General features: G+C 33.8%; 1 protein-coding gene across 4 annotated transcripts in view; it reads left to right on the forward strand.

Annotated features, from left to right (window-relative positions):
- Positions 1-24,061, forward strand: part of LOC140665634 (neurotrimin) — a 173,293-nt gene that overhangs the window by 79,337 nt on the left and 69,895 nt on the right. The window contains exon 1 of one of the 4 annotated variants that reach the window (XM_072891951.1): positions 16,707-17,796. The exons of 2 other annotated variants lie outside the window; for them this stretch is intronic. In XM_072891951.1, the coding sequence (XP_072748052.1) occupies positions 17,718-17,796 (79 nt within the window). In that variant the 5' untranslated portion in view covers positions 16,707-17,717. Of the gene's footprint in view, positions 1-16,706; positions 17,797-24,061 lie in introns of those variants that run through there. One more of the 4 variants, XM_072891956.1, reaches the window with a different exon arrangement.

Raw genomic sequence — 24,061 nt, forward strand, 5'->3', positions numbered from 1 at the left:
CAGAGTTTTTGGCTTTATTTTTAACAGAGTTCTTATGATAAGATTATAAATAAATAGTTCTGGCTATTAAATAAAAGAAATGGCTTGGGACAAATTAAAATGCCAAGGGAGAGATCTAACAATCGCAATTTTGTCGGAAACGGTAGTTCGAATTGCGGTGAAGGCGGAGGGGGGGAGTGAACTTCGCGCGCGAACGAGTATCGGGAGTGTCGAATTGAAAGGACATTCGTTTTGTTATCTATTAATCCATGAAAAACACAAAGAATTTTTTGTATATATTTTTTTATATTTTATATTATGTATAACAGTGTGAGTTTATTATCATTCGTGCGGCGACACGTAAGCAAGTAAGAAAGGTACCGGTCGGATATAGATTTTGTGTATCAAAATAAACGTAATATGTATGGAATTCAGAAGTGTCGTGCAAAATGTTGCTCGTATTTTAAGCAGGCCTAGGATGGTGTCAGGCTTTGTGGGAACAATTAGATATACAACAATAATGATATTTATAGTATTAGTAATTTATTATTCTTATTATTATTAGTATTATTATTCGCGGAATTAATTTTTTTGTCGCGATTATACACAGCATATTTTCTGCAATTTCGTGTGTGAAGCTGGCGGCTCACTTCGTGGAAACTCATTAATTGTTGAGAATTTTACCTTTATTTTTAATAATTCTGAAATCCTTGATAGATTAAACAAATAATGCCTGCTATTAAAAGAATAGACCGGGAAAAACCTGAGATGTCAGGTTCACGCTGCGTCTCTTTGTCTTTCGACGATTTTTTTAGAATTCTGGCTCATTTTTTTAGATTTTAAGCGCTTGAAAGTGCTGTAATAGTTCTACAGAAAAATTATATGCGTGAAAATTACTAGAATATTAATTATACAAATTAGGTAAATGAGATTTCGTGTTATATTGTCTTGATTTAATTTATTTAATAAATATTCTAATAATTTTTATGTATAACTAGAATTTTATTCAGAAAATATAAATAATTGCAGAACAAAAAAAGAAAATAACACGAAATCTCATTTAAAGTTGATAGAACAATCGAAATGACCAGCGTTTTATCTCAGTACATGTACATTTAGTATCTCAGCCAATCTAATTTATTTAATAAATATTTTTAATAATTTTTACGCATAGAACCTTCTCCGGAAATTAAAAGTGATTACAAACTGATACGAAATCTCATTAAAGTTGATAGAACTATCGAAATATGATCTCAGTGTGTTTCATCTCTATTTATATGTTTGGCGTTTCAGGCGAGCCATTGTAACTTGTTTAATAAATATTCTAATAATTTTAATGTATAAAACTCTCTTTTTGGAAATTAAAAATTATTCCAAAAATAACACGAAATTTTATTAATCAATAGAACTATCGATATATGACCAGTGTTTAATTTAGCAATTTAATTTGTTTAATTAATATTTTAATAATTTTTACTTATAGAATTTTCTGTATAATACTATTGTGAAACTCTTCAGCGGTTAAAGTCTGGCAAGAAATGCTTAAAAAATCGGCAGATAAAATGAGACGCAGCGTGAACTTGGCGTCTCAATTTATCCTGAACATTTTTTTGTATTTAATGACCAGAACTATTTCTGTTGAATTTGTAAAGAAACTATTAAAAATAAAGAACTCTTAACAATTAGTGAGTTTCAGAGGATTTTTTTACAAGATTTAAGATAAACACTTTTTCTTTTTGTATCCACATTTGACACATTTAATTAATTATGAGTGTATATATTCTACCTAGTGATTCATTTTACTTTTAGTGATTATTTCTCAAACAATTCAGAGTTGTGACAGAATTTTGAAACTGGTTGATTCCTGCGATGGGATATTTGATGTCCTCTTAAAAATTTATAAAAAATTGTTTTCCTTTGAATTTTTAAATTGTGGGAAAACATGAAAGGCATGTAGAGCCAAGCGCCAGATGAAGGAACGTAAATAAAAACAACGTTTTGTAGTAAAACATGCAAACTTTATTTTCAGACGTTTCGATCCATTTTTGAATCATCTACAGTGATAAAAAGAATTTTTTAAAGTATTACAAAGACGTCTATGCTTTCGCAATTGTGTGACACCATTGAGGGACTCAGCGTTATTTGATGTAATTGCGAAAGCATGAGCGTCTTTGTACTCTAAAAAATACTCTAAAAAAATTTTTTTATCACTGAAGATGATTAAAAAATGGATCAAAACGTTTGAAAATAAAGTTTGTTTTACTACAAAACGTTGTTTTTATTTACTTTCCTTTATCTGGCGCTTGGCTTTACATGCCTTTCGTGTTTTTCCATGATTTTAATTTGTGAGCCTTTTAGTTTTTATTGTTTTAAATTGTGATTTTTTTTTCATTGATTTTACAATATATACTTTTTTTGTATTTTTCTTTAAAGACTCTGTTATGGGGATTTCCAATTCTGTACTAAATATTTGCGATGATGTTTCTTCGGTCATGGAATTTGACCCTTCATTACCATAAATGCCTTTATGAGTTGGAATCCAGGCGATTGTTCTTACTATCTCTTTGATGCAGATCATTATTTAGTTTATAATATATATATTTATTATTTCGGTTACATAATGATTATTATTGTAAATTATTTATTCAATTCTTTTGATCGTGTCAACACTAAAAGAATCCACAAGTATATTTATTTTATATATTTAAATCTCGTTATGTTTAGTTATTATACATATTTTATTATTAAGTTAATTATTTAAATGATCTCGAAAAATCAATAAATTTATAAATATATAATTATGCAAAAATTATTGGAATGTATACAATTATATTCACATCTTTCTCTTTTTCTCTCTCTGTCTCTTTTAATTTCTTATCACTTAAAATATGTCTATGTAGATTTATGTAGATATTTTTTATTTACATTAATTTTATACTTTTGTTGTGGAAGATGTATCTTATTGAAAATTTTCCAACCGAATAGTGAAACGTGATACGAACACAACCATGTGATTGAGAATGTGAAGCTCGGGAAAAATCATGTGCACCGCTAGCGGGCCAGATGTCGACGACATCGCGGCATTACTCGAGAACTAATTGCCCTCGTATTATCTTCGTTCCGAGAGACCTCTATTCGTCGGGCCGCCACCCCCGTAATCAGCCGGGTGCAGACCTGTCTATCACAGTCCTCCAGGTGGGAGTGTTGTAATTTGCAAGCCGATATCACAACGGCATCGTGTTTACCGTTACATCTGTCAGGCTAATGGACCCAGATTAGGGCTCAGCCCGTTATCATTGTCCCATTCCCTGTCTTTCTATCGCAACGGTGCGCCCTGTTCGCGAAATCCTGAGTGACTCGTTAATCCGTCGTCCGGAAAGCCCATGTTATTGTCGATAACACTGTCATTTTTGACAGTTAGTATTATTCCGTCAGTTACGGAGCCGAGCGTCAAGCGAACTGCAGCTTCGGTAAGAAGCTTAAATCGACATGTCGTTTGGATCACTAACCTGTGTGACGATTAACCTATGACTCTTTTTGGTTTATAGTATCAATATGCAAATTTATAGGATCTATACGCATTATGTATTTATTTGCACAAAATGTAAAATGTTCCTTTGCATTTACATTTATATTTACACATTGTTCATACAGAGTTAAGCATTGTTCACACAAGCGCTTACCACACGTTGAAGTGTGCTTTGAAATTTGTATAGCTTAGTGAAAATGACGTTGGAGACAAAGTCTGTTTGTAACTTGTTATTATCAGTTGTGTTACTCGCCAAAGTCATCATAAACAAGTATATATGAATCACAAGTTTACTTGTAAAATTAAAAATCTTCACAATTACTTAATTTGGTAATTTTCTGTATAGAATTATATCATTTACATAAAGTACTGTCATTATATATTATTTTTTTATTTTATATAATAACTCTAAGAATATGTACAAGATTTAATAGTATATAAAAATTTTCAAATTGCATTTTGTATTCTTTAGACAATTATAATAAAAAAATAGTAATAAAAAAAATTCCGATAACTCGATAAACTTTACGATTTGCTAATATATATAGAAAACAAGATTATTACATTATAGAAGAATGCAACTGAATTAACGAAGTAATAATGTTTACTGCAAATCAATTAATTAAATTATTTATTGTGTTTCCAGAAATAAAACGTAATAATGCAAAGATAGATAAATATGTAAATGTTTTTACCTATAAATAATTTTAGTACACATATATTATATATATATATATATATATGTATATATATATATTTGCTATTTGCAAAACGAAGATTCCAGAAGATGATTAAATGACTAAGTTCAAACATGATAGACCTTAAATATATAATAATTTGTTCAAAGTCTCTAGACGCCAAATAACGTCAACAGTGCTGAATGAAACAAAATCCGATAATTGAAACAAAGAGAATAGTAAACGCTTTAAATATAAAGAAGATAAATACGTTTTGTTATATATAAATATAATTATAAAATATAATATAATTTTGAACAATGTCGAATACATACTTGTCGCTGACTAAGATGCATTTTATTCACAATGACAAAATTGGATCGGTTAAAATCATTCATTTAAAAAATAACGAAAAGAGAAAACATTAATATCAAACTTGTTCGAAGATTGCATTATTAGCCGCGTTATCTCACGGATGCTGTTTCCGTCCGATTTTATGAACGTTGCGAAATTTCTGTTTTCGGAAACAACGGATTTTCGCGAGCTTTTTTCTGCTTTTCTCGCCTCTCGTTTTACTCTCGTTAAAGTCCTCTCTCGGCATGGGACGCACGTCATTCTATTCCGACGCGAGATTTTCACAGCTGGTACTAAATATTTAATGGTCCAGGTAAATGTTAGATGCGACAGCTCAGAATCGAGACGCAAATTCGCTCGATAGTCGGAATTTTTTCGCCGACGAATCTCGTTTGGGAGTTGAATGGAAATTCTGGGGGCGGAGGCATCGCGCTCTCTGGTCGTTCTGGTGAAATCGATATCGCGCACGAGCATCCGTATCGTCGACGTGAATTATTACGCGAGGCGTTCAGCAAATTGTCTTATCGCGTGGCGCGCATTTGACAGTGACACAATTCTTGCGAGACGTAATATTTATATTAAAAGTCCGCTCGATCAATCTATGTCAGGGGCTTAAAAACAAATTTACTATACCGCTGGATATTAATTGCCTCGATTTGCTCGGACGAATTGCTTCATCGTGTTCTTGCGCGAGTCACCGTAAATTGTTGCTTGGGAGGGAAAACTTCAGCAATTAGTTCTTCAACCCTCTCTCCACAGATGATGTTATGAAAGTAAAATATCGTGAAAATTCTATTTTCATCTCTAGGTAATATCAGTAACGTGTAAATGATTAAATTGATGAAAAAGTAATAGCAATGGATATTTGAGTAATATATTAAAATAATAATTTTACCTTATTTGCGTTACATTCTTTTATATATAAAAGTATTTCTATTATTTGATAATAAATGAAACCTTTTAAATATTTAAATTTTATCTAAAATTTGCTGTAAAATAAAGAGTGAACAAAAAATATTTCCTTATATTAAGTTGTTGATTAAATGAATTATAAAATGTGTTACATACGTATCATAGTATTTCCTATTTATTTCATAGCAGATGAGTTACATAAAAGTGTATTATTTTTTAATAATTATGTAGGTACATTAAATACAAAGTATGCGCGCGCATACCGCGTTTTGAACACAATACTTTCTCCCAAATGTTTCATTAATATATCATACATGAGGTTTTTCAAAATTTTAAGCAGACATACCAAATCGTGTTGAAATGCATATACTACTAGTACATGCGATAGTAATTTGCTAAGGTAGCTTTAATACACCCCAGGCGCAATCTGTAAACTCAAACAACCGCGGTCGCATCTAATCGGCGGAAGACATACAGAGACACGGTTCGCGTTTAAATTCACAGAGAGCTTAAATTTCATCCTTGAAGACCCACCATGTCGCAAATACAGGTAAACCTGAAAATTTACGCGCAAGTAAATATTTAATACATTTACGATCTAATTTTATTGTTTGAACATTGCATTGTGTGCGCGAATGCAATGTTCGCAAGATATAAAAGAAAATTAAAATATTTATATATAACAATTTAATAAAAGATAAAATTTAAAAAAAACATACGAGCGAATATTTTTATTTCGCCGATATCTGTTTATAAACTAGGAGAAAGCTATTGCCATAGACATTGTTGTATTTTCTGAGTCGATGAAAACTAAAACATAATTTGATTATAAAATTGTATTGATGTTATCTTTCATGTTTCATGTTTCATGAAAAAAACAAATCACCTGGGAATTAACATTGCTAGAATAAAAATATTGCTAGAATGACAAATGCTTTTACAGTAGCTTAATAAATTTACTACTTTTTTTTGTTACAATACTATTTATAAATCTTGTTTTAGAAAAACGAAATTGATATTGATATTTTATTGACAATTGCAATTTCGTGCAACTATAAATTCGATGCTTCTAAAAATTCGATTTAATGTTATGTTTGACTTAATTTATGTTTGATGAAAAAAACATATCACTTGAAATTTTGCAGATATAAATATTAGTATTGTTAGAAATGATAATAAGCTTATAAATTTTTTTTCATATTACAAGTTTTTTACTATTTTAAAATTTAATAAAAGAAAATTGATTATTATGATCACAAATCAATTAGATGAGATATATTACACGACAAAATAAAAATGTTTATATTATAGTGTAGTAACTTAAACATATATTTGTGTGACAAATGTATAATGCAGACTTTATATTTCGAATTAAAATTGTTATCAATAAATCTAGATGATTGTATGTATAACGGTATAGTGAATTTCTGATTAAATCTGCTGTGGAGACGCGTGAAATTACCATGAAATGTTCTATGCATATTGTAATTGACATGGAAACCAAAATGTACTCACTAAAGCGTATAAGCATTAATGAAGTCTCGGCGAATTATTGCACTCTGTCACGTGCCAGTCAATTGTCGCAAAATAAACGGCGCCGTACGCCGTTTGCTTGTTATTGCTTCATTAATCGCAGGCGCGGCAAGTAAGCGGAAACACGCATGGCATATTATCTAATTTATCGAGGCGGGTTGTCCTCCACAGATGCACGTCGATAAAGCGCGATTTCGGTCGGACAGTGATAAGCGCCGATTAGTCCGCGTGGGCGCGTCTTCCGAATTATGCCTCTCGAGCCTCTCGCGGAATAAAATAAAAGCCCCGCCGCCGGACACGCAGTATGCAGTACAAGTATCCGCGTTATTCGGGCGGCCGCGTCACAATGGCCGCAAGGCGATTATAAACTAGAGCAATTAATTATAAGTGGTCTCGCAGTATAACGACTTCATGCTGGAAATTCCGGCGTGTAACGCCGGTGCATACCGCGAATATTTGGTTTGCCATGAAACGCTTCAAGACCGGCCGTGCCTTCGTCTTCCGGTATGCGGTGAAACTGCAGTTCTCTGTTCTCTTCTATCCGCTTTCCTCCCCTCTCTCCTCCCTCCATCCACCACCTACCGTCAACCGTCCTCTTCCCCGTCCGCGACGGCATTTTGCAAGCATCGCGCTCTCGTTCTCCTTCTTCGAGACGCCATTTATCAATTACAGGTTGCGAGCACCTGAGAATAAAACGCTGAAAAATTCCACCGTCAAACGCCGAGATTTTCGCTCGCGTTCGCGAGCATCTATTTGCTGCCGCTTAAGCCGTCGCTTAAGCCATCGTGAGACTTTTACTCTGTATCCCGCATGTGCAGGAATAGCAGAGGAATCTTTGGCACAAAGGACATACGGGAATGTCCGCGTTCCAACGTCTATAACGCGATTTCCGACGCCTTGCAATGCAGTTATCTCGTCAACATTAAATGTTTAGTATATCGTGTAATTTTCAGTACACTCTTTGCTATATCTCTTTTAATGGCAAATAAGAGTCGATTTTTCGAATAATCCGACATTTTCTTACAATATATGTAGCGATTTTATTTTTACACACACATACACTTTTACTCTCATAATTACAAAGAAATAAAAATATTTAATTTTATGATATACTTTCTCATTTTGACGAACAACAATAGAATACGTTTTACTATCCGCGTTTGACGAAAAGTAGATCTGATCGCTATTATAGTTTGGGTGATTGAACGACAGAATTCTGAGATTGATAAAGACCGCGGTAGCAAATTCGTTTATAAGAGGATCGATCGGCGCCGGTTTCGAATCATAAACGTAATAACGATAAAATGTCATTTTGCTGCAAGCGAGCCGACGAACATTTTCTGCGCAAAGGAAATAACGTATGTTCGGTTTTCCTAATCGGATGTTCGACTGGCTTTTCCGGGATAATAGCTCGAGCAGAGGCGGGATTACGAAGGGACAGAGTCTCGGATAGCTTCCCTATCGCTTCGATAATTTTGTTCGATGGTCCGGACGAGTTGCCACCCTCTCGCACAACCAGGATTTTATATATTCCTCCGAACGTAAGAACGCACGTGACCACGTATAAGCGTTCCAGTCGCACACTCGGCATTATCGATATTTAATTAACGCGCTTATGCTCTTCGCATGTTGTAACCTTCATCTCCTTGCATACAGTAATATCTGATAATTTTATAGAAGGATAAAAAATATATTTTTAGATTATTAACAAAATACTTTTCGATTTTGCGTTTTCCATAAAATTCAAATTTCAATATCTACTGCAAATTGATTATCTATATTAAAAATTGTAACTGTATATTTTTGTTATTATTAAATATTTCTTTTTTGCGAGATGTATATTATTTATACAATTTATTTATATTATTCTCTTTTTGAAAATGTAAATAAGATAAAATGGTAGACTGTAGCTATAATCTTACAAACAATGTTATAAGCAAGATCTTTGTCTCATCTCATTAAAATTACGTCAACTACGATAGGGCAGTTACGTTAACTTAGCAACAACGCCCATGAAATCAGCCTTTAACGTAAACTATTCCGGACAACTATCGTGAGGTTACCTTACCTCGTTAGCAAGTTCAACCTGAGATAAACATTAATATACTGGTATTGACTTGAAAATAACGTGACCTTGACCAAAAGACAGCGATTGAATAGACAAATATACAGGATATTGAAATATTGTCGAAAATGTTAGGTGTACTATAAAAAATATTTTTTATCTATTATCTCTTATCTAGCTGATTAGAAGTTATTAAGATAGACATATCTTTAATGCTATCGGTAGCTTTTTGAATTACGAAACTTTTGAAAGAAATGAATAAATTATAAAGTCTTTTTTAGTTAATTTCAAATAAACTTTATCTTAACATTATCTTAGTTTAAGCTAAGAAATTGATTACTAAAATAAGCATTGCTTAAAAATAAATACATCATTGTTTTTAGCACAATTTGTATATTTCTAATTGAATCTGTAAATAATAAATCACAAAGTGTGTAATACACGTCATTTAAACTTAAAAAAGTATCTTTCGTTCATAAGTTACTGTGCGCTTTTCCAAAAATTTTAGATTGTAAAAAAGTTGTAATTTTATGGACTGTCTTAAAATTGTTTTTTTTTTTTTTACATATGATCTCTGCAGCCAAAGTTTATTATTTTTAAATTTCACATTTGCCATTTTTCAATTTCACGTTTGCTGACTTGTAATATAACACTATTGTGAGAAAGAAATAATAAAAACGTGATGTCGAATTATTTTAAAGACGCAGACATCGGTAACGTTACAGTAGCGCCGTTATTTCGAATAGTATTGTTTCGGATTGTTTCACGCGGAGAGCCACCAGCCTTTCATGTTTGTGAGATCCCCGTACTACCAACGACGAACTGAATAAAAGGAAAATGAATCCAGCCACACCCAGCCAGTCTTCACATTCCGAGGCGTTCACCCTCGCTCCAGGAAATCACGGTAATCTCGAGTTTTTTTTTTTTTTTTTTTTTCAGAAAGAGATTCGTGCTTTCGTTGAAAGAACCTTAAGAACTTCGTGGGCTTATCGTACAAGTATGGCGGCCTTTTGCAAATACTTTGCGTCTAACGTAATTGACCTTGAAAAGCGATTTGCATTAGACCAAAATCTACATCATAATAGTGATGTTTATACGCCGGCAAAGCTGCATCGCTTAATGGCAAGAAACGTAATATGGGAATCCGCGAGAACGATGATAATGTATTCCCTACGATGACGGAGTCACCGCAATTGCGTACGAGCAAGTGACCGCGCATACCACCACGGCTACATAGAGCGTTTATGAATATGTGATGGCTGCGACCGTGAGTCCGCCTGGTGTTGCAGTTTGTTGAGTGAACTTTAAAACGTATGCAATTTTCCGCCATATCGTATTACGAGACGCGCGAGGAAAAACAACGGCCCTCCGGTTCGCAATTTCGCCTTCGTACTGTGTTGCGCACTTATAACTCACGTATATTAAAATTACTAACGTTTTGCGGTTGAAGCGGAAATGCATTTGATGCGCATGAAATATATGCGCGAGAGAAATAATCTGCTTCCCGAAATACATATCTAGAATTTTATTATTTTGTGTGCCACAAATTCTCCATAACATGTGTGACAAAGTCATCGTATGGCTCACAAATATTACTTCGAGAAAGCCGAGAAATTAGTTCTGCAATGCGTATATAAGTTATAATACTTTGATAATACTTTATTATACTTTCATAATACTTTAATCTTAAATAAGGAAAGTTAAAAACACACAAGAAAATAAAGGATTAATAATTGAACAATTAATATGCAATTAGCTAATACAGAAAGCTTTTAAACAGTTATCCCTCAATTTCCTGAATATAAAATAATATCTTACTATCTTTTATCTAAATATAAAAAAATAGACCTCTATTTTTTAAGTTATTAAAAGACAATTGCATACTTTAATCATCTATTTTATTGTAAATTCTAAATTGTTTAAATTGTTACAATATAATAATTTCTCTTTAATTCTACATATATGTATACAATTATGATTAAAAAGATGTCTAAAAAATCTTTAAAAATGATTAAAACTTTTAATTATCTTTTACACAGATGGCACACACATATATATATATATTTATTTATTTATATTTATATTCGTGTCATCGTTTTTTTTTTTAATTAACAAACAGAGTCTAAAGAGTGACAAAATTCACGATTACTTCAACAACTAAATCAATTTTTAACGGATTATATTTTTATCGATTGAGATACAACGTTATTGATGTATTTTATCAAAATAATGATGGTGCCATCAATATCGATACTTGTAGTGAGATTCTGACGAGACATGGATAAAAACTGCTGTACAGCAGAGCCACACAACTAGAGCAGAAGGATACTGATAGAACCACGTCAACGCGCATCTCTGTCCAAAATGTCTAATCGTGCCTAACTACTATGAAACATATAGGCGATGAAACACGAAATATATATTTTACTGGAAGTAAAAGTGATATATTTTCGTCTGAAGGCCATCGCCATCTTATCGGCGATTCCTTTTCCTTCTAGCTATATACAAGTACATATAGTCACGTGTATTTTGGAAAGGTGTTTGTATGTGTACTACTGTTTATTCAATGCTTATAGCGTGAACCAATTTATCTCGTGCTTCGGACAAACGTCAAAGCCTTGTGCCCCTGAATAATGGTACGGTGGTTCGGGTTGTGGTTAGACAATGACGTTCCAACGCTTTCCGTCTCGTAGTCCCTTCGACTCCTAAAACAACCAAACGTACAACACGACTACGTGCACCGGCACGCACGTTTATGAACGTGCACGCTTACACGTAGCTGGACCAGATGTACGGAGTGTAGATGCAAACAGCGCTCACACGCTGTGCTAATTAATCGTCCTTATGCGACTCGTTTATCAAAGGTGCACGCATACACGTTATAAGGCCCAGGTACCGTTGCCACCCGCTGAAAATTAATTGAAAGGCTCAATGCAGAACTGTCACGGTCGGCCTGATTGACCTGGGAGAGGAAGCAGCTCTTCCAGTCAGCCGGGAGTCCAATTATTAGATACGCAAAACAGTGGACTGTGTATAAATAATTACGCACCGCGCTTGATCGGGAATAAATTATTATGCAACCGCATACAAATCTGGTTGAGTAGGTGTCATCGAAATTCGAATATTCACCAACATGTGCGCGTGCATGCAATTGTCCCAATTAAACAATATACGTATCCATAACCAAAAGAATGCGTAAGCATGTTTATTAGTTTAGCCATGTATTTAAATTGATGCGCCGCAATATACGCGTAATTGGTTTTATTCATACATGCAAATCGACTTTACGTGAGGTTGACAAATGTAACATTTTAATGTAATATTTTAATTGAAACAACAAAAATTAAAGATCACGCACTGTTTTATGCTAACAGCAGATGTAATCGATATTTCAATGATGTAATAAGTTACATTAAATTATCCATTAATCTTGTTAATTATATTAATGATTTAAAAATAGTTAAAATGAAGATTTGACATATGTACAAAAAAAGCAAAAATTTATACACACACTTATTATTTTTTCTCTTATACTATTATTTTGTCAAAAACTAACAAAATAATTTTTACACAATTTTGCAATGATTATAGTAAAATTATACAAGTCATATTTAATAATTATTTCTGCTTGTTGCTTGTACAAATAATTATACGAGAGACGTAAACAATTTACTAATTTACATATTAACTAGATAATTAACTAATTGGGATATTGTTACAACAAATATTACAATTTGTAAACTTGGTTTGGCAACGTAATAATATGTATCATTTTGGAAATAATGCATATACAATTTTATAATATTAAAAGTACTAAAAATAATATTTTTTTTGTACAAATTAAAAAAAATTAAAAACACATTTTTAAATATTTTAGGCCAAAATTGAAATATTTTTCTATTATATTTTTCTCTAAGTTATTTTCTCGAAATTACTAAACAATTAGCATTTTATTTTTCTGAAATAAAAGATGCATATCACAATACTATTCTTTAAAATATATATATATATATATATATATATATAGTTAAGAATAAGTCTGTTTCTTATATTTCAAAAATGCATCTCACAAGTACAGCTTACATATGCTTCAACAATTGTAAATTGGACGCATGATTGTTTACGTTATTTTTATTGGTTGAAAGAGATGTATGCATACATAGAGATCAATTACATAGAGATCTTATATCTAGTGATTTCGTTATCTCGCGAAGGATTCCCCGTCTCCACGATTCACGATCGATATCTCTTTGCAAGGCAGATTTTACGATGCACTCTGACCTATTGCGTCGTGCGCGATGGGGACGCGCTGCGTGCCGATATTGTCAGAATATAACAGGAATCCCCCATGGCGCGCATTATATTACCAGCATAATATTATCGCTGTAACGCGCTTCTGAGGCCGTTAAGGTCTGGTAGGATCGCCTTGGTGGCGTCAGGGTCTGTTTGCGGCTGGGCAGGATGCATGCAAAGGCTTGGTTATTAACGAAGTTTCTAAGTTTTCTCGTTTGCGTTCATGCGCTTCTTCGCATTGCACCCCCTTGCATGTTAGTGCTAGCAAACCGCTGCATATCGTTGTCAAATGTCACACTTCTTTTGTCGTACCATTTTTAATAGATGTGGGAAAATATAAATTTATAACATAGCGCCAATATAGAAATAGCTATATAACAGGATGAAAAGATTGGTTGACTGAACCAGATACAGAAGCAGGAAACATTACATTCTTTTGCATGTACTTGCCAATTAAATTAAAAATACATGTGTGTATGGTCATATATATTAATAATGCAATTTATGTAAATGTTTAAAGTATAAATAAATCAATTAAAATTTCTATTATAAATGTAATTTTTATTTTATTTTATTGATACTGTATATTTTTTTATTTTTATTTTATCTAATATTATATTTTTTCTTTATTTTGACATTTTCTAAGTTTAAATAATTTTTAAAATATATGTAAAATAAATTTGTTTTTGTGTAAGCCTAATTTACAAAATACAAAAACTGAATATTACGCAAATATTGTTATTGTTTATCCATTAGCTGATTGATTGCCAATCATATGATTCAGACGAGTAAATTTGGCTTGATTCCACTGGTGTGACAGTTTGACATTTAGCGATTAAATGCCGCAAAATTATTGATTGACAGCAAATAAAAAATATATAAAAGTTATAAAATAAGCAACATATAAAATAATTTCAAATGTCTCTAAAATTATTAAAGAATCAATCATGATAACAAAGTAGTGTACGTACGCGATTCACGATTAATATCTAACAATCAAATACCTGCTATCGACAACACTGTAAAAAATGAAGTATTTTGCGAATTATAAGATGCATGCATATACGAGATTAAAAAGCGAGTTTGCTGTTAAGAGAGTTCTCAAGTTTGTCCGTTTGTTCTCGTGTGTTTCTTCGCGTTGCATTCGCATGCTTGCGTTAGAGCGCATAAAAGCTCGAGTACTTAGAGCAAGGCGAATAAAGCGGCCGTTTTTTTTTCGTCCTCTTCGACAACCGTACTGGAATAAGCGCGAGGAGAGCGCTCGCAACGAAGCATTTGGACGCCTCTTAGCGCTTTTGCAGAAAATCGAATTACCCGTTTCGCGTTTGCGGTCCGCCGCGCCGACGGCAGGAAATGAGCATCCAGTCCTTCACTGGGAATGGGCATTTTCCGGAGCCGCTTCGACGTCTCGGACGACCTCCGCGACGTCTCACCCGATCTCCGTGCAATTTGATTTTATCGCAGATGCGGATCTAAAAACAAACGATCGTAGCGTTTTTCTTTTCCGTCCGACAGCTCATCAGACGAAAAGTTATACGTGCTGAATAGTGTCGTCAAGACTTTAAAACCACGATATTCTACAAACATCATCGGCAAACACGATCGTTTAAAAGCCATTTGCGAATCTTGATATCGTAATTTATATTCTTGTTAATAATACATATACACATGATAAAGACGCGATTATAAGTATGTATATATTTTTGATTAGCGAAAAACAATAAATGATATTTGATTAAATATTTAATTAAACTTCTCTATCGCGCTTCATTTGACTTCTTATTCAAGATAAAATTTTTACACACGTATACACACACACACACACACACACACAATAGCGTGACTTTAATTAGAACATAGGTATAATTTGAACAATACCTACAGTTTCCTTCTTGGGACTCGTGCCTCTATTGTGAAACTTGGCTCGAAAGACCTACAGAAGCACTTACAACACGATGCCGGAATATGTGCGACAAGGCAAGTGTAGTGGAAATGTTGTCGGCTTTACCTTGCCAACGGATGAAAGGAAGAGAATATTGTAGAAAGAAAAGAGAAAGATAGAGAAAGACAGAAGGAGAGAGAGAGAGAAAGAGGGAGGGAAAGAGAGAAAGAGAGTGAGAGACACGCAGGAAAGGTAAATGCGACGAAAAGAGGGAAGGAGAAGGGAGAGTTAGAAACACGTTTCGCTTCCTGCCGTCACCTTGAAGCCATCTCTTACCGGTTTACGAGGACACCCACGAAAGTTTCGGTACACTTGCACTTGGAGTCATCCCTCGAAATAGTGCGCGATGTAGGTAGGTACTGTAATGCCTGTTACGAATACTGGCTAGAGCTGTGGGTTGGGTTTATGACTTGCACTACTCGTTCGCATGCCACCGAAAGACGTAAAACGTTTAAACTCCACGGCAACCTTTTTGATGGTGACTTTCCATCCTCGCTGGTATATCGCGCTAACGATTCTCCTGCTCGTGACTTGAAACCAATTTTAGTTTTCTGTATACCGTTTGTTTCATAATTTTTGACTTGACAGGTCTCGTGACGTCGAGACCACAACACCGAAAGACGCGAATTACATTCAAACCAATGAACTTTGCATCCGACTTGGTTAAGTTTCGTACATAGTATGTGCAATTGAAGAAAGAGCTTTACGATATAGAACATACGTCTCATTAGACTCGAGCTTTCTTCTAAAGCAGTTGATAAACGAGGATATCTACTGATTGATCGACAGCCTGTTAAAATAGTCCCTGCACGTGTAGGCTGCCCTGATGCGGTGAATCACAGGTCACGAAATCTTATCATCTGACATGGAAAAGTGGATAATCTTTTTCACCGTCAGACTGACGATCGATTTCAACCTATTTTCACTCCCCCACAGATTGAAAAAGCAACGTTTCGATTGAGCACGTGATTTCACTCTACACACTCTATACAAGTTCAATAGAGAAAGACGATAAATTTCGTTTCTTAATCTAGTACAGCCTGAAATTCACGTCTGACCATATGACGGATTTTACTACTTGTAATATCGAAAGTATTAATATAATGATTTAACTGTGTATGTATAATAATACTAATATAATATTACAAAAATTACAATTCTCATCATATACATTAAAAGATACATTAAAATTTTTTTAGTGAAATATACTTATATATACAGGATGTCCTGTAATTGGTGAAAAACCTGCTAATGGCAAATTCTTGAGATCATTTGAAGACGATTTTTCCTCAGCGAAAATGTCGAGGCATCAATAATTTCCGAGTTATGAGCAATTGAAAAAGAGGCACATTTTGCAAACTAAACTTTTTGGAGTTAAAAAATTACCAAAACTACATTTTTCGGTTAATTTTAGATAGAGTTTACTCTAATAGAATTTTAATTTAAAACTTAATTATAAAGATATATATAATAATAAAAATTGGAAACTGGCAAAAAATGATGACATCTCTTGATATTTTCGCTGAGAAAAAATCGACTTTAAATGATCTCAAAAATCTACCATTAGCAGGTTTTTCACCAATTACAGGACATCCTGTATGTAATAGTTCTGTTCTTTATCTAAATAATTAAATTATTACAGCAACAACATTAAAAAAATTAAATAGAAAAATTTATAGTTTTTAATATAAAATTATTTTTAAAATTCTTGGCTAAAAAAATAATATGTGCAATATAACCAGCAGCATATTAATAGTACATTGTGGTATTTGAATCTAAAGCAACTTCTATTTTTGCTAAGATAACTTACGCTCGATAACGCGTTTAACATGGTAATATCTATACACCTATTATACATACTAATTAAGCAGTACATCGGATCGATGAGCGAGTTGAGCGCAATTGCTTTATACATTATATATGTATATAATAAATTTTATTATTTCCAGAAAACCATCATGCATTATGTAAATAGAAACATAATTCAGCGCATCTACTTGTTTAGCAGTACGTTCGATCATTTATCTATTCTAAGGGGACTCTGGTGGTCGGATCCCATGGAACCGGCCTTGGTGTCTACGTGTGTTTCTCGCTATCCTAAGAACGTGTCTCCTGTACGAGGAAGGCGGGTCTTACGGTTTGTGATGGCGGAGGGCACGTGAACCCCGACGGGCGCATGCGAACCAACCCTAAAGCTCACGGTAGACCAGAAAGGATCACGTTCTCTCTGTCTCCCCTCTCCACCCCTCTCCTATCTCTTCCTCTCTCTCTCTCTCTCTCTCTCTATTTCCGTCTCTCCCTACCGCTCTTTCTTACCCTCTCTTTTACTCCAGCCACCACCGAGCCGAGTAAACCCCTCGTGTGCCAGTCCGCACCGAGATTCCGGCGCGAATTGTTCTTTCCCGTCGTGGCGTCACGCCAAGTTCTAGATGGATGTCGCTGATTCGCATTATTGTGTCAGCGATTTACGTCGTCGCGCAGGTGCTCCTTGTTCGTCCATCCCTTGTGGAAGGTCAGTGATGATGCCGTTCGTTTACCGTTATACATTGAGAAAATCGCTGTCTCTTTATTTTTGAAAGCGGTCCTTGTGCGTGGAATAAGGTATTCTATGTGACTTATTCGGGTATATACGGGGTTGTGAATCAATCTCGCCAAGTTTGTCTCCATTAGTCCGCGCGACGATTAATGTTAATTATTTCGTCAAATTGCCACGTGATACATTATGCGACGTGATATGTTGCATTAACCGTACATCTTTTTGTACCTATAACTTTTAGTGCTATTATAATTTATTTCTTTACACGTGCATGGTATAAAATTACACTAAAATTATAAACGCGATATTTGAAAAGAACGGTGTGAGAAACAAAACAGTGACTAGACCTCTAAAACTTTTATTTTAAAATATAATATATTCTCTTTCTCTCACATAGTGCGTTTATCAAACTCCCGAGAAAAAAGTGGATTTAAGATCATGTTTAGTCACATACAATTATACCCGAAATTTGGCTCTATTGTATATAAGCATTTAAATTTTGGATAAAATTATGGCCAAAAAATATAATCCTATATAATTGCATAAATATATTTTTTTCGGGCTATTTTATACTTTATATTAGATAAAATAAGATAAAAATATATGAATAATAATATTAAAATATATTATGTATTTATTTTGAATATAATATATTTCCGCACTTAATAATTTATTAAAAATATTGTTTTTTTTAACCACATATATATGTTAATGATTGTTTTAATCCATTCAAGTTTATAAACTATATTTACATTATGTGTGTGTGATTGTGAGGTAAAAAAAATCACGCGCGATAAATATTTTATTGGAAGTCAATATCTTAATGTTCGTAGTAATGATTGTGTCCTAATGGTTGTAATATATTTCTTTAATATGATTAAAATTAGTTACAAAATATGTTGGCATGTCATTCTGTGGCACGCCGAGATTGTATTTCGGAATCTGAGTTGGTCGGTAAGTTTCAGCAGTTTATGTTACAGGATTTCGGCATTAATTTAATGACATGCCATAACACCTCGTGACACGAGCGAAGTAATGACATGTCATGCGCGATAAAGTATACACGATAGGTACACGACACTTTCATTTTATTTACATAAATTGCTTTTGCCAAGAAAAGATAATTTAGCGGCACATGTGCTTAGATCGTTTTATGATTGTCAGAAGTTAAAGATATAGATGTTTTAATTTATCAATATATATGGCATTAGACAATTTTTTTTTCATTCGTTGTAGACTAGTATTTTATATGATATTTCTTTACCGTTAATTGATTATCGTAGAGTAATATTAGCTATATATATTCTAAATTGAAATTTTTTTGTTAATTTTCATAAAATTTAGGTTTCTTATCAATCTAGATTTTTCTGGTAAAAGATGGCTTTATCAAGTAGCTCGTCAGCTTTGTTCAAACAGAAACGTACAAACTACCGTATACGTTTCTGATAACGTTATCACGGAAAAATTTAATTTCTTCTTCACATTTTTCAGTTTATTTTCATACTCTGGCTTTTCAGAATCAAGATAGAATTTCTCAAATAGGGCCAGTGGTAGTATAAAGAACACGCAAAAAACTTGGCCGTTTCGCTCGATTTATCTAACCATCGCGTTTTCGATGAAACTCGAGAGATTGTAGTCAACGTACATATTGGGGAGGGGGAGGGTGAATATATACGTAGCTCTGTGGATATCTAACCCCTCGATTGGCCCGAACCCTCAATTCTTCTTGCCAGCGCGATTATCCCCCAATATCCTGATACATTATTTATCTCCATCTATAAAACCTCAGAGTTTGAAAGCGAGAAACCCCTCCCGTACCGAGGAACTTTTTTCCACGTCCAATCCCTGGCAGGATCCTTACCCGCCGACAATAACGAACGAACGAGGCGGCGAGTGCGAGTGAAGCTTTTCTACTTTCCTTGCCGTCCTTTTTCTCTTCGTTCACTTCACTTCCTTTTCTTCAACTCGTCTCACAAGGTCGGAAACCTTTCCGCATTGACTGCCAAAAAAGTCCTGGCAACGGCGCGACACTCATTTAATTTAAGGATAACAAAAGCGTTATACACAAGACAAATCCTCGGATTAGTTTTATGGCGTCTCTATTTACACTTTAGTCAGAGAATTACTGTGTTTCATTTCACCATGTGTACATTTTCTGAGCGCCACAACGGTTCAGTACATATAATGTACACTGAATAAACAGCATGTTTCTCTACAAAATCATCGAACAACATATAATTTGTAATTAATTGAAATGTGGTTTGTGATTTAGATTATAAAATTTATGCTACACAGGTTTATAAAAACTAAATAATAGTTATTTTCTTATATTTTTTTATATAATTCTCTTAACAGAATGTGCGATTTCAAAATTGTATTATTTTGGAGAATAATAGAAGATTAGTGATCATCATTAGCCGCTAATTATTAGCTATATTGTTATTATGTGTTGAGCTTGTTTTGTTGCGCACAATCGATATTAACTAATCATTCTAAAATATAAATAATTTAGATAGCAGCTAGAAAATTAATTAACTTATCAAAATGCTATCTCTCTACAACAATTTTCGATATATTAAAATTTCTAACAGTCTGTAAATATCTTTAAAATATTATATTTTTTAATAAAGCTTTTCAAATTGAGTATACATTTTAAAATATATTTATATATATGCGTAGTCGAGAAAATTGGATTTTATTGGGTGAAATTTTAATTTTGATTTTAAAAAACAATTTGCTAAATTAAGCCTAACCTATTATATGTATATATATATATATATTATTAGTTAATTTTACATAGATAGTCACGTTAAAAATAAAATCTATTTAAAAGAATTCTAATTTTGAATTTTTCAGATAAAATTTATAATCCGACTCACAATAGAGAAATAAATATAGAATCCAGAGAGTTTTTTATTGAACGAAAATATAGATAATCGATTATATTTGGACAAACAATAATATGTTCCTTATGAGCCGCAAAAACACTTTGGAATATCTTGCTGAAATTATCTTGGATATCGTCGAAATTACCTTCAATAGGATAGCACAGATCGTGAATCACGTTCCATATGCTTCGGTCTTATGTATATCCCAAATTAGACTATGCTCGTGATTGACTCATTCGAATCGATGCACACTATTGTTCGCTGCATGCCATTGTATGTATAAGCTGTATAGTACAGAGCGATCATTAATATACAACGCTACAAGGCGACATTCAGTGTTTGAAAATCAGATGAGCGATCTACCAGGATATCGATTCGACGGATCACTTGTCATGACTTGCATCACGATGAGAATGCAACGCGTAAGAGCAATATTACAATAAATTTTCAATATAATAAATAAAGAATATGTTAATACTCAACGTGTATGTTAATATATAATGTGGAAGTAATATGGAAATATATTTTATTTTAATATGAATAATACGGTAATAAATTATAGGCAGAAATATAAATATTATTAACGTTCAGAGGAGTTTTAACAATATATTTATAAGTTTTCAATAATTAATAAACTTTGATCAGAGAAAATATAACATATTAATTAATAGTAATAAGAATGTATTTAGAACTGTTTGGATATCAATTAGAGAAATAATTATGAAGTAATTTAAAACTCATGCAATTTATATGTGCATAATAAAAATTATTTATACAATTATATAAATTTATGTATTAAATTTTAAACAATTGAATGCATTGTAATAAACAAATAATAATAATAATAGTTATCATAACTAAACTAACAATAAGTATAATTAGAAATTTAAGAAATATTGAAGAGTCTCTTTGCAGTATACATTAAATATTTAGCATTTATATAACATAGATCATACTCGGAATGTTTAGGTACTGTGACATTCAAACATATGCATCACAAAATATCGATAGGAAATAAACGAGCAACCAGTTGCATTCCACTTTGGAGAGCGAATGGTATATAACGTGAAGCTAGGTCGGCGTAAATATTTGTCATTATTTCATTCATTAGGACATTACATACAGATATCGATATCTTAGGTACGAGAGACAGACATACGGCTCGCCCGACTCCTTTAACCATGAGATAGGATGGAGTCGCTATACCAAGGGAACGATTCTCCTCTTCCGGCTTGCGCACGCTCATGATTTCACGAGGTCCTCTTTATTTCGGGTATACCGTGGACAAATGCGACTAACGTATCGAACTTCCGTCCGGGCTAATTTATGGCGTTGGGATTAGGGGAGTAAAATAGAGAGGGTGAAGCCGGAAAATGGCAATTCTGCAGTGCGGGTAACTATCCTCCCTTGCCCTCTGCCCCCGTCTCTTTCTCGATCTAGCTCGCCGAATGGAGTACAAATGCTTAAAAGGCGAGCGGCTCTCCCCGGCCACCGGTAAAATATCACTGCTAAGAAAAAGAAACGATCACCCCCCTCTAGGGGTTGACAAAAACAGGGATAATAAAACCCGGAAAGTCACCCCTGCTCCCTTCTGATCGAACCGGGAGGATACATTCGAACGATTATCTTTCCGGTTACGTAGCCATACATACTCCCGAACCTCCTCGGACCGTTGTTTTAAAACGAAACAAAAAAAGATAAAAAGCGATATATATATTTGTTGCATTAAGCGCGATGCGGACGGAAAATACTCGAGGGGAAAGTTGCATTAGCGCGCAATATCGTTGCCGGTTCTCAACAAGCTTGAAGAGCAACTTCGATGTACGTAGTAGATACATGTTTTCAATATGCTTCTAACGATGTGTAGCGTCATGAGAATTTTACATACGTCCCCTCATTCTCATTAAAATTGACGGAAAAATCAGGGAAAACTTTTACTTTATATACATACGTGTGCAATGCATATATTAAACCCCTTCTTAAATATATCAAGTTTTTATAATTTAAAAATTTATTTTTGTTACCTGATTACTATACATGCTTCGTTTACTAATTGGCGTTAAACAAAGCATCATTTATCAGAAATTACCTCTAGTTTATGCGCGGAGAAACAGAAGAGTTAAGCTGAATCATGCTCAATTAATCATGCTTATTTGATGTAATATAGGTCACCGCGTCTTTCGAACGCTGCGCATGTAATTATCCCATTTCCATAAATAAAACGTCGTTCAATTAATAATGATCCCATGTATATCAAAATTAGCGTTTGCTTTTATTCTCATTATTCAGTGCATTCCAATTTTCGAATAGTGAACTTCATGTAAATTCTATTGTCTTTAAAAACAAAGATAATGTAAATTTAATTTATACTCTCATAATTTTTTATTTATTTTATTTATGCATTTTAATCATGTACATGTTATTTTCGCAGAATGAAATTATGAAATAAGTATCGTGTATTATATATACTCTATGTATTATATATATTGTGTATTCTTTCCATCTCTCTCTTTCTCTTTCTCTCTTAAAATAATACTCCAGAATTTTTGAAAGATTTAAATTATTATTCTTGAGTATTCTGTGAGAGAATTTTTTTGTTATCAAAATTATGTGACATTTCCCATCTGTATACGTTCATTGATCTGGAGAGCAGGTCGTTAACTGCACGTAGAAACCGCTACTTGACAACCGATTAGGGGACCGCAACGAAGACGGTGGCGAAGATGACGGCGACTCAAGGAAACGACTTTACAGACACACTCGACGATAATTGGGGATTGGTACGCGAAGTCGACTCGAAGTAAATTCGTTTGATGTGGTACCTTTGCCACCGATGTATTTGCGATGTGGCTGTACTTGTGCTCAGCGATATCAAAGACGGATTCCGCGGGCAAGTAGTCATCGTGACATCGCCAAGACGATACCTCTCACCTAACTTTCGCACGATCCAGGACGAAGAAGTAGTTACGAACAAAGACCACATCTATCTCTCCCTTCCAGTTCACCCTTCCACTTGCTATTTCGAGAGTTCTCCGTTATCAATACTTAATGCAAAGAGACGCGGCATCGACTAATGAACCCTCTTACTCCCTCACGGCATCGGAGTCTATTGTCTTTCCGTGAGCGCTACTGCATGCTGCACGAACCGCATTCACGATGGTACGGATGGTTACGCGGGGAAAGAGGACACGCTTAACGGCCAGGAATTCGGATCCTCATAATACCGGGAATCTCTATCGGATTTATGCTAATGCTCTGGCCTGCCTAGTATCTTGCCAATCCTTTCTGTTCTATTATCGCGTGAATAACACGGATGGGCGCGATGCATTTGGAAAATGGATATCGCATTATAA

This window comes from Anoplolepis gracilipes, chromosome 5 (assembly GCF_047496725.1).
Source record: "Anoplolepis gracilipes chromosome 5, ASM4749672v1, whole genome shotgun sequence".
NCBI classification, from domain to species: Eukaryota; Metazoa; Arthropoda; class Insecta; order Hymenoptera; family Formicidae; genus Anoplolepis; species Anoplolepis gracilipes.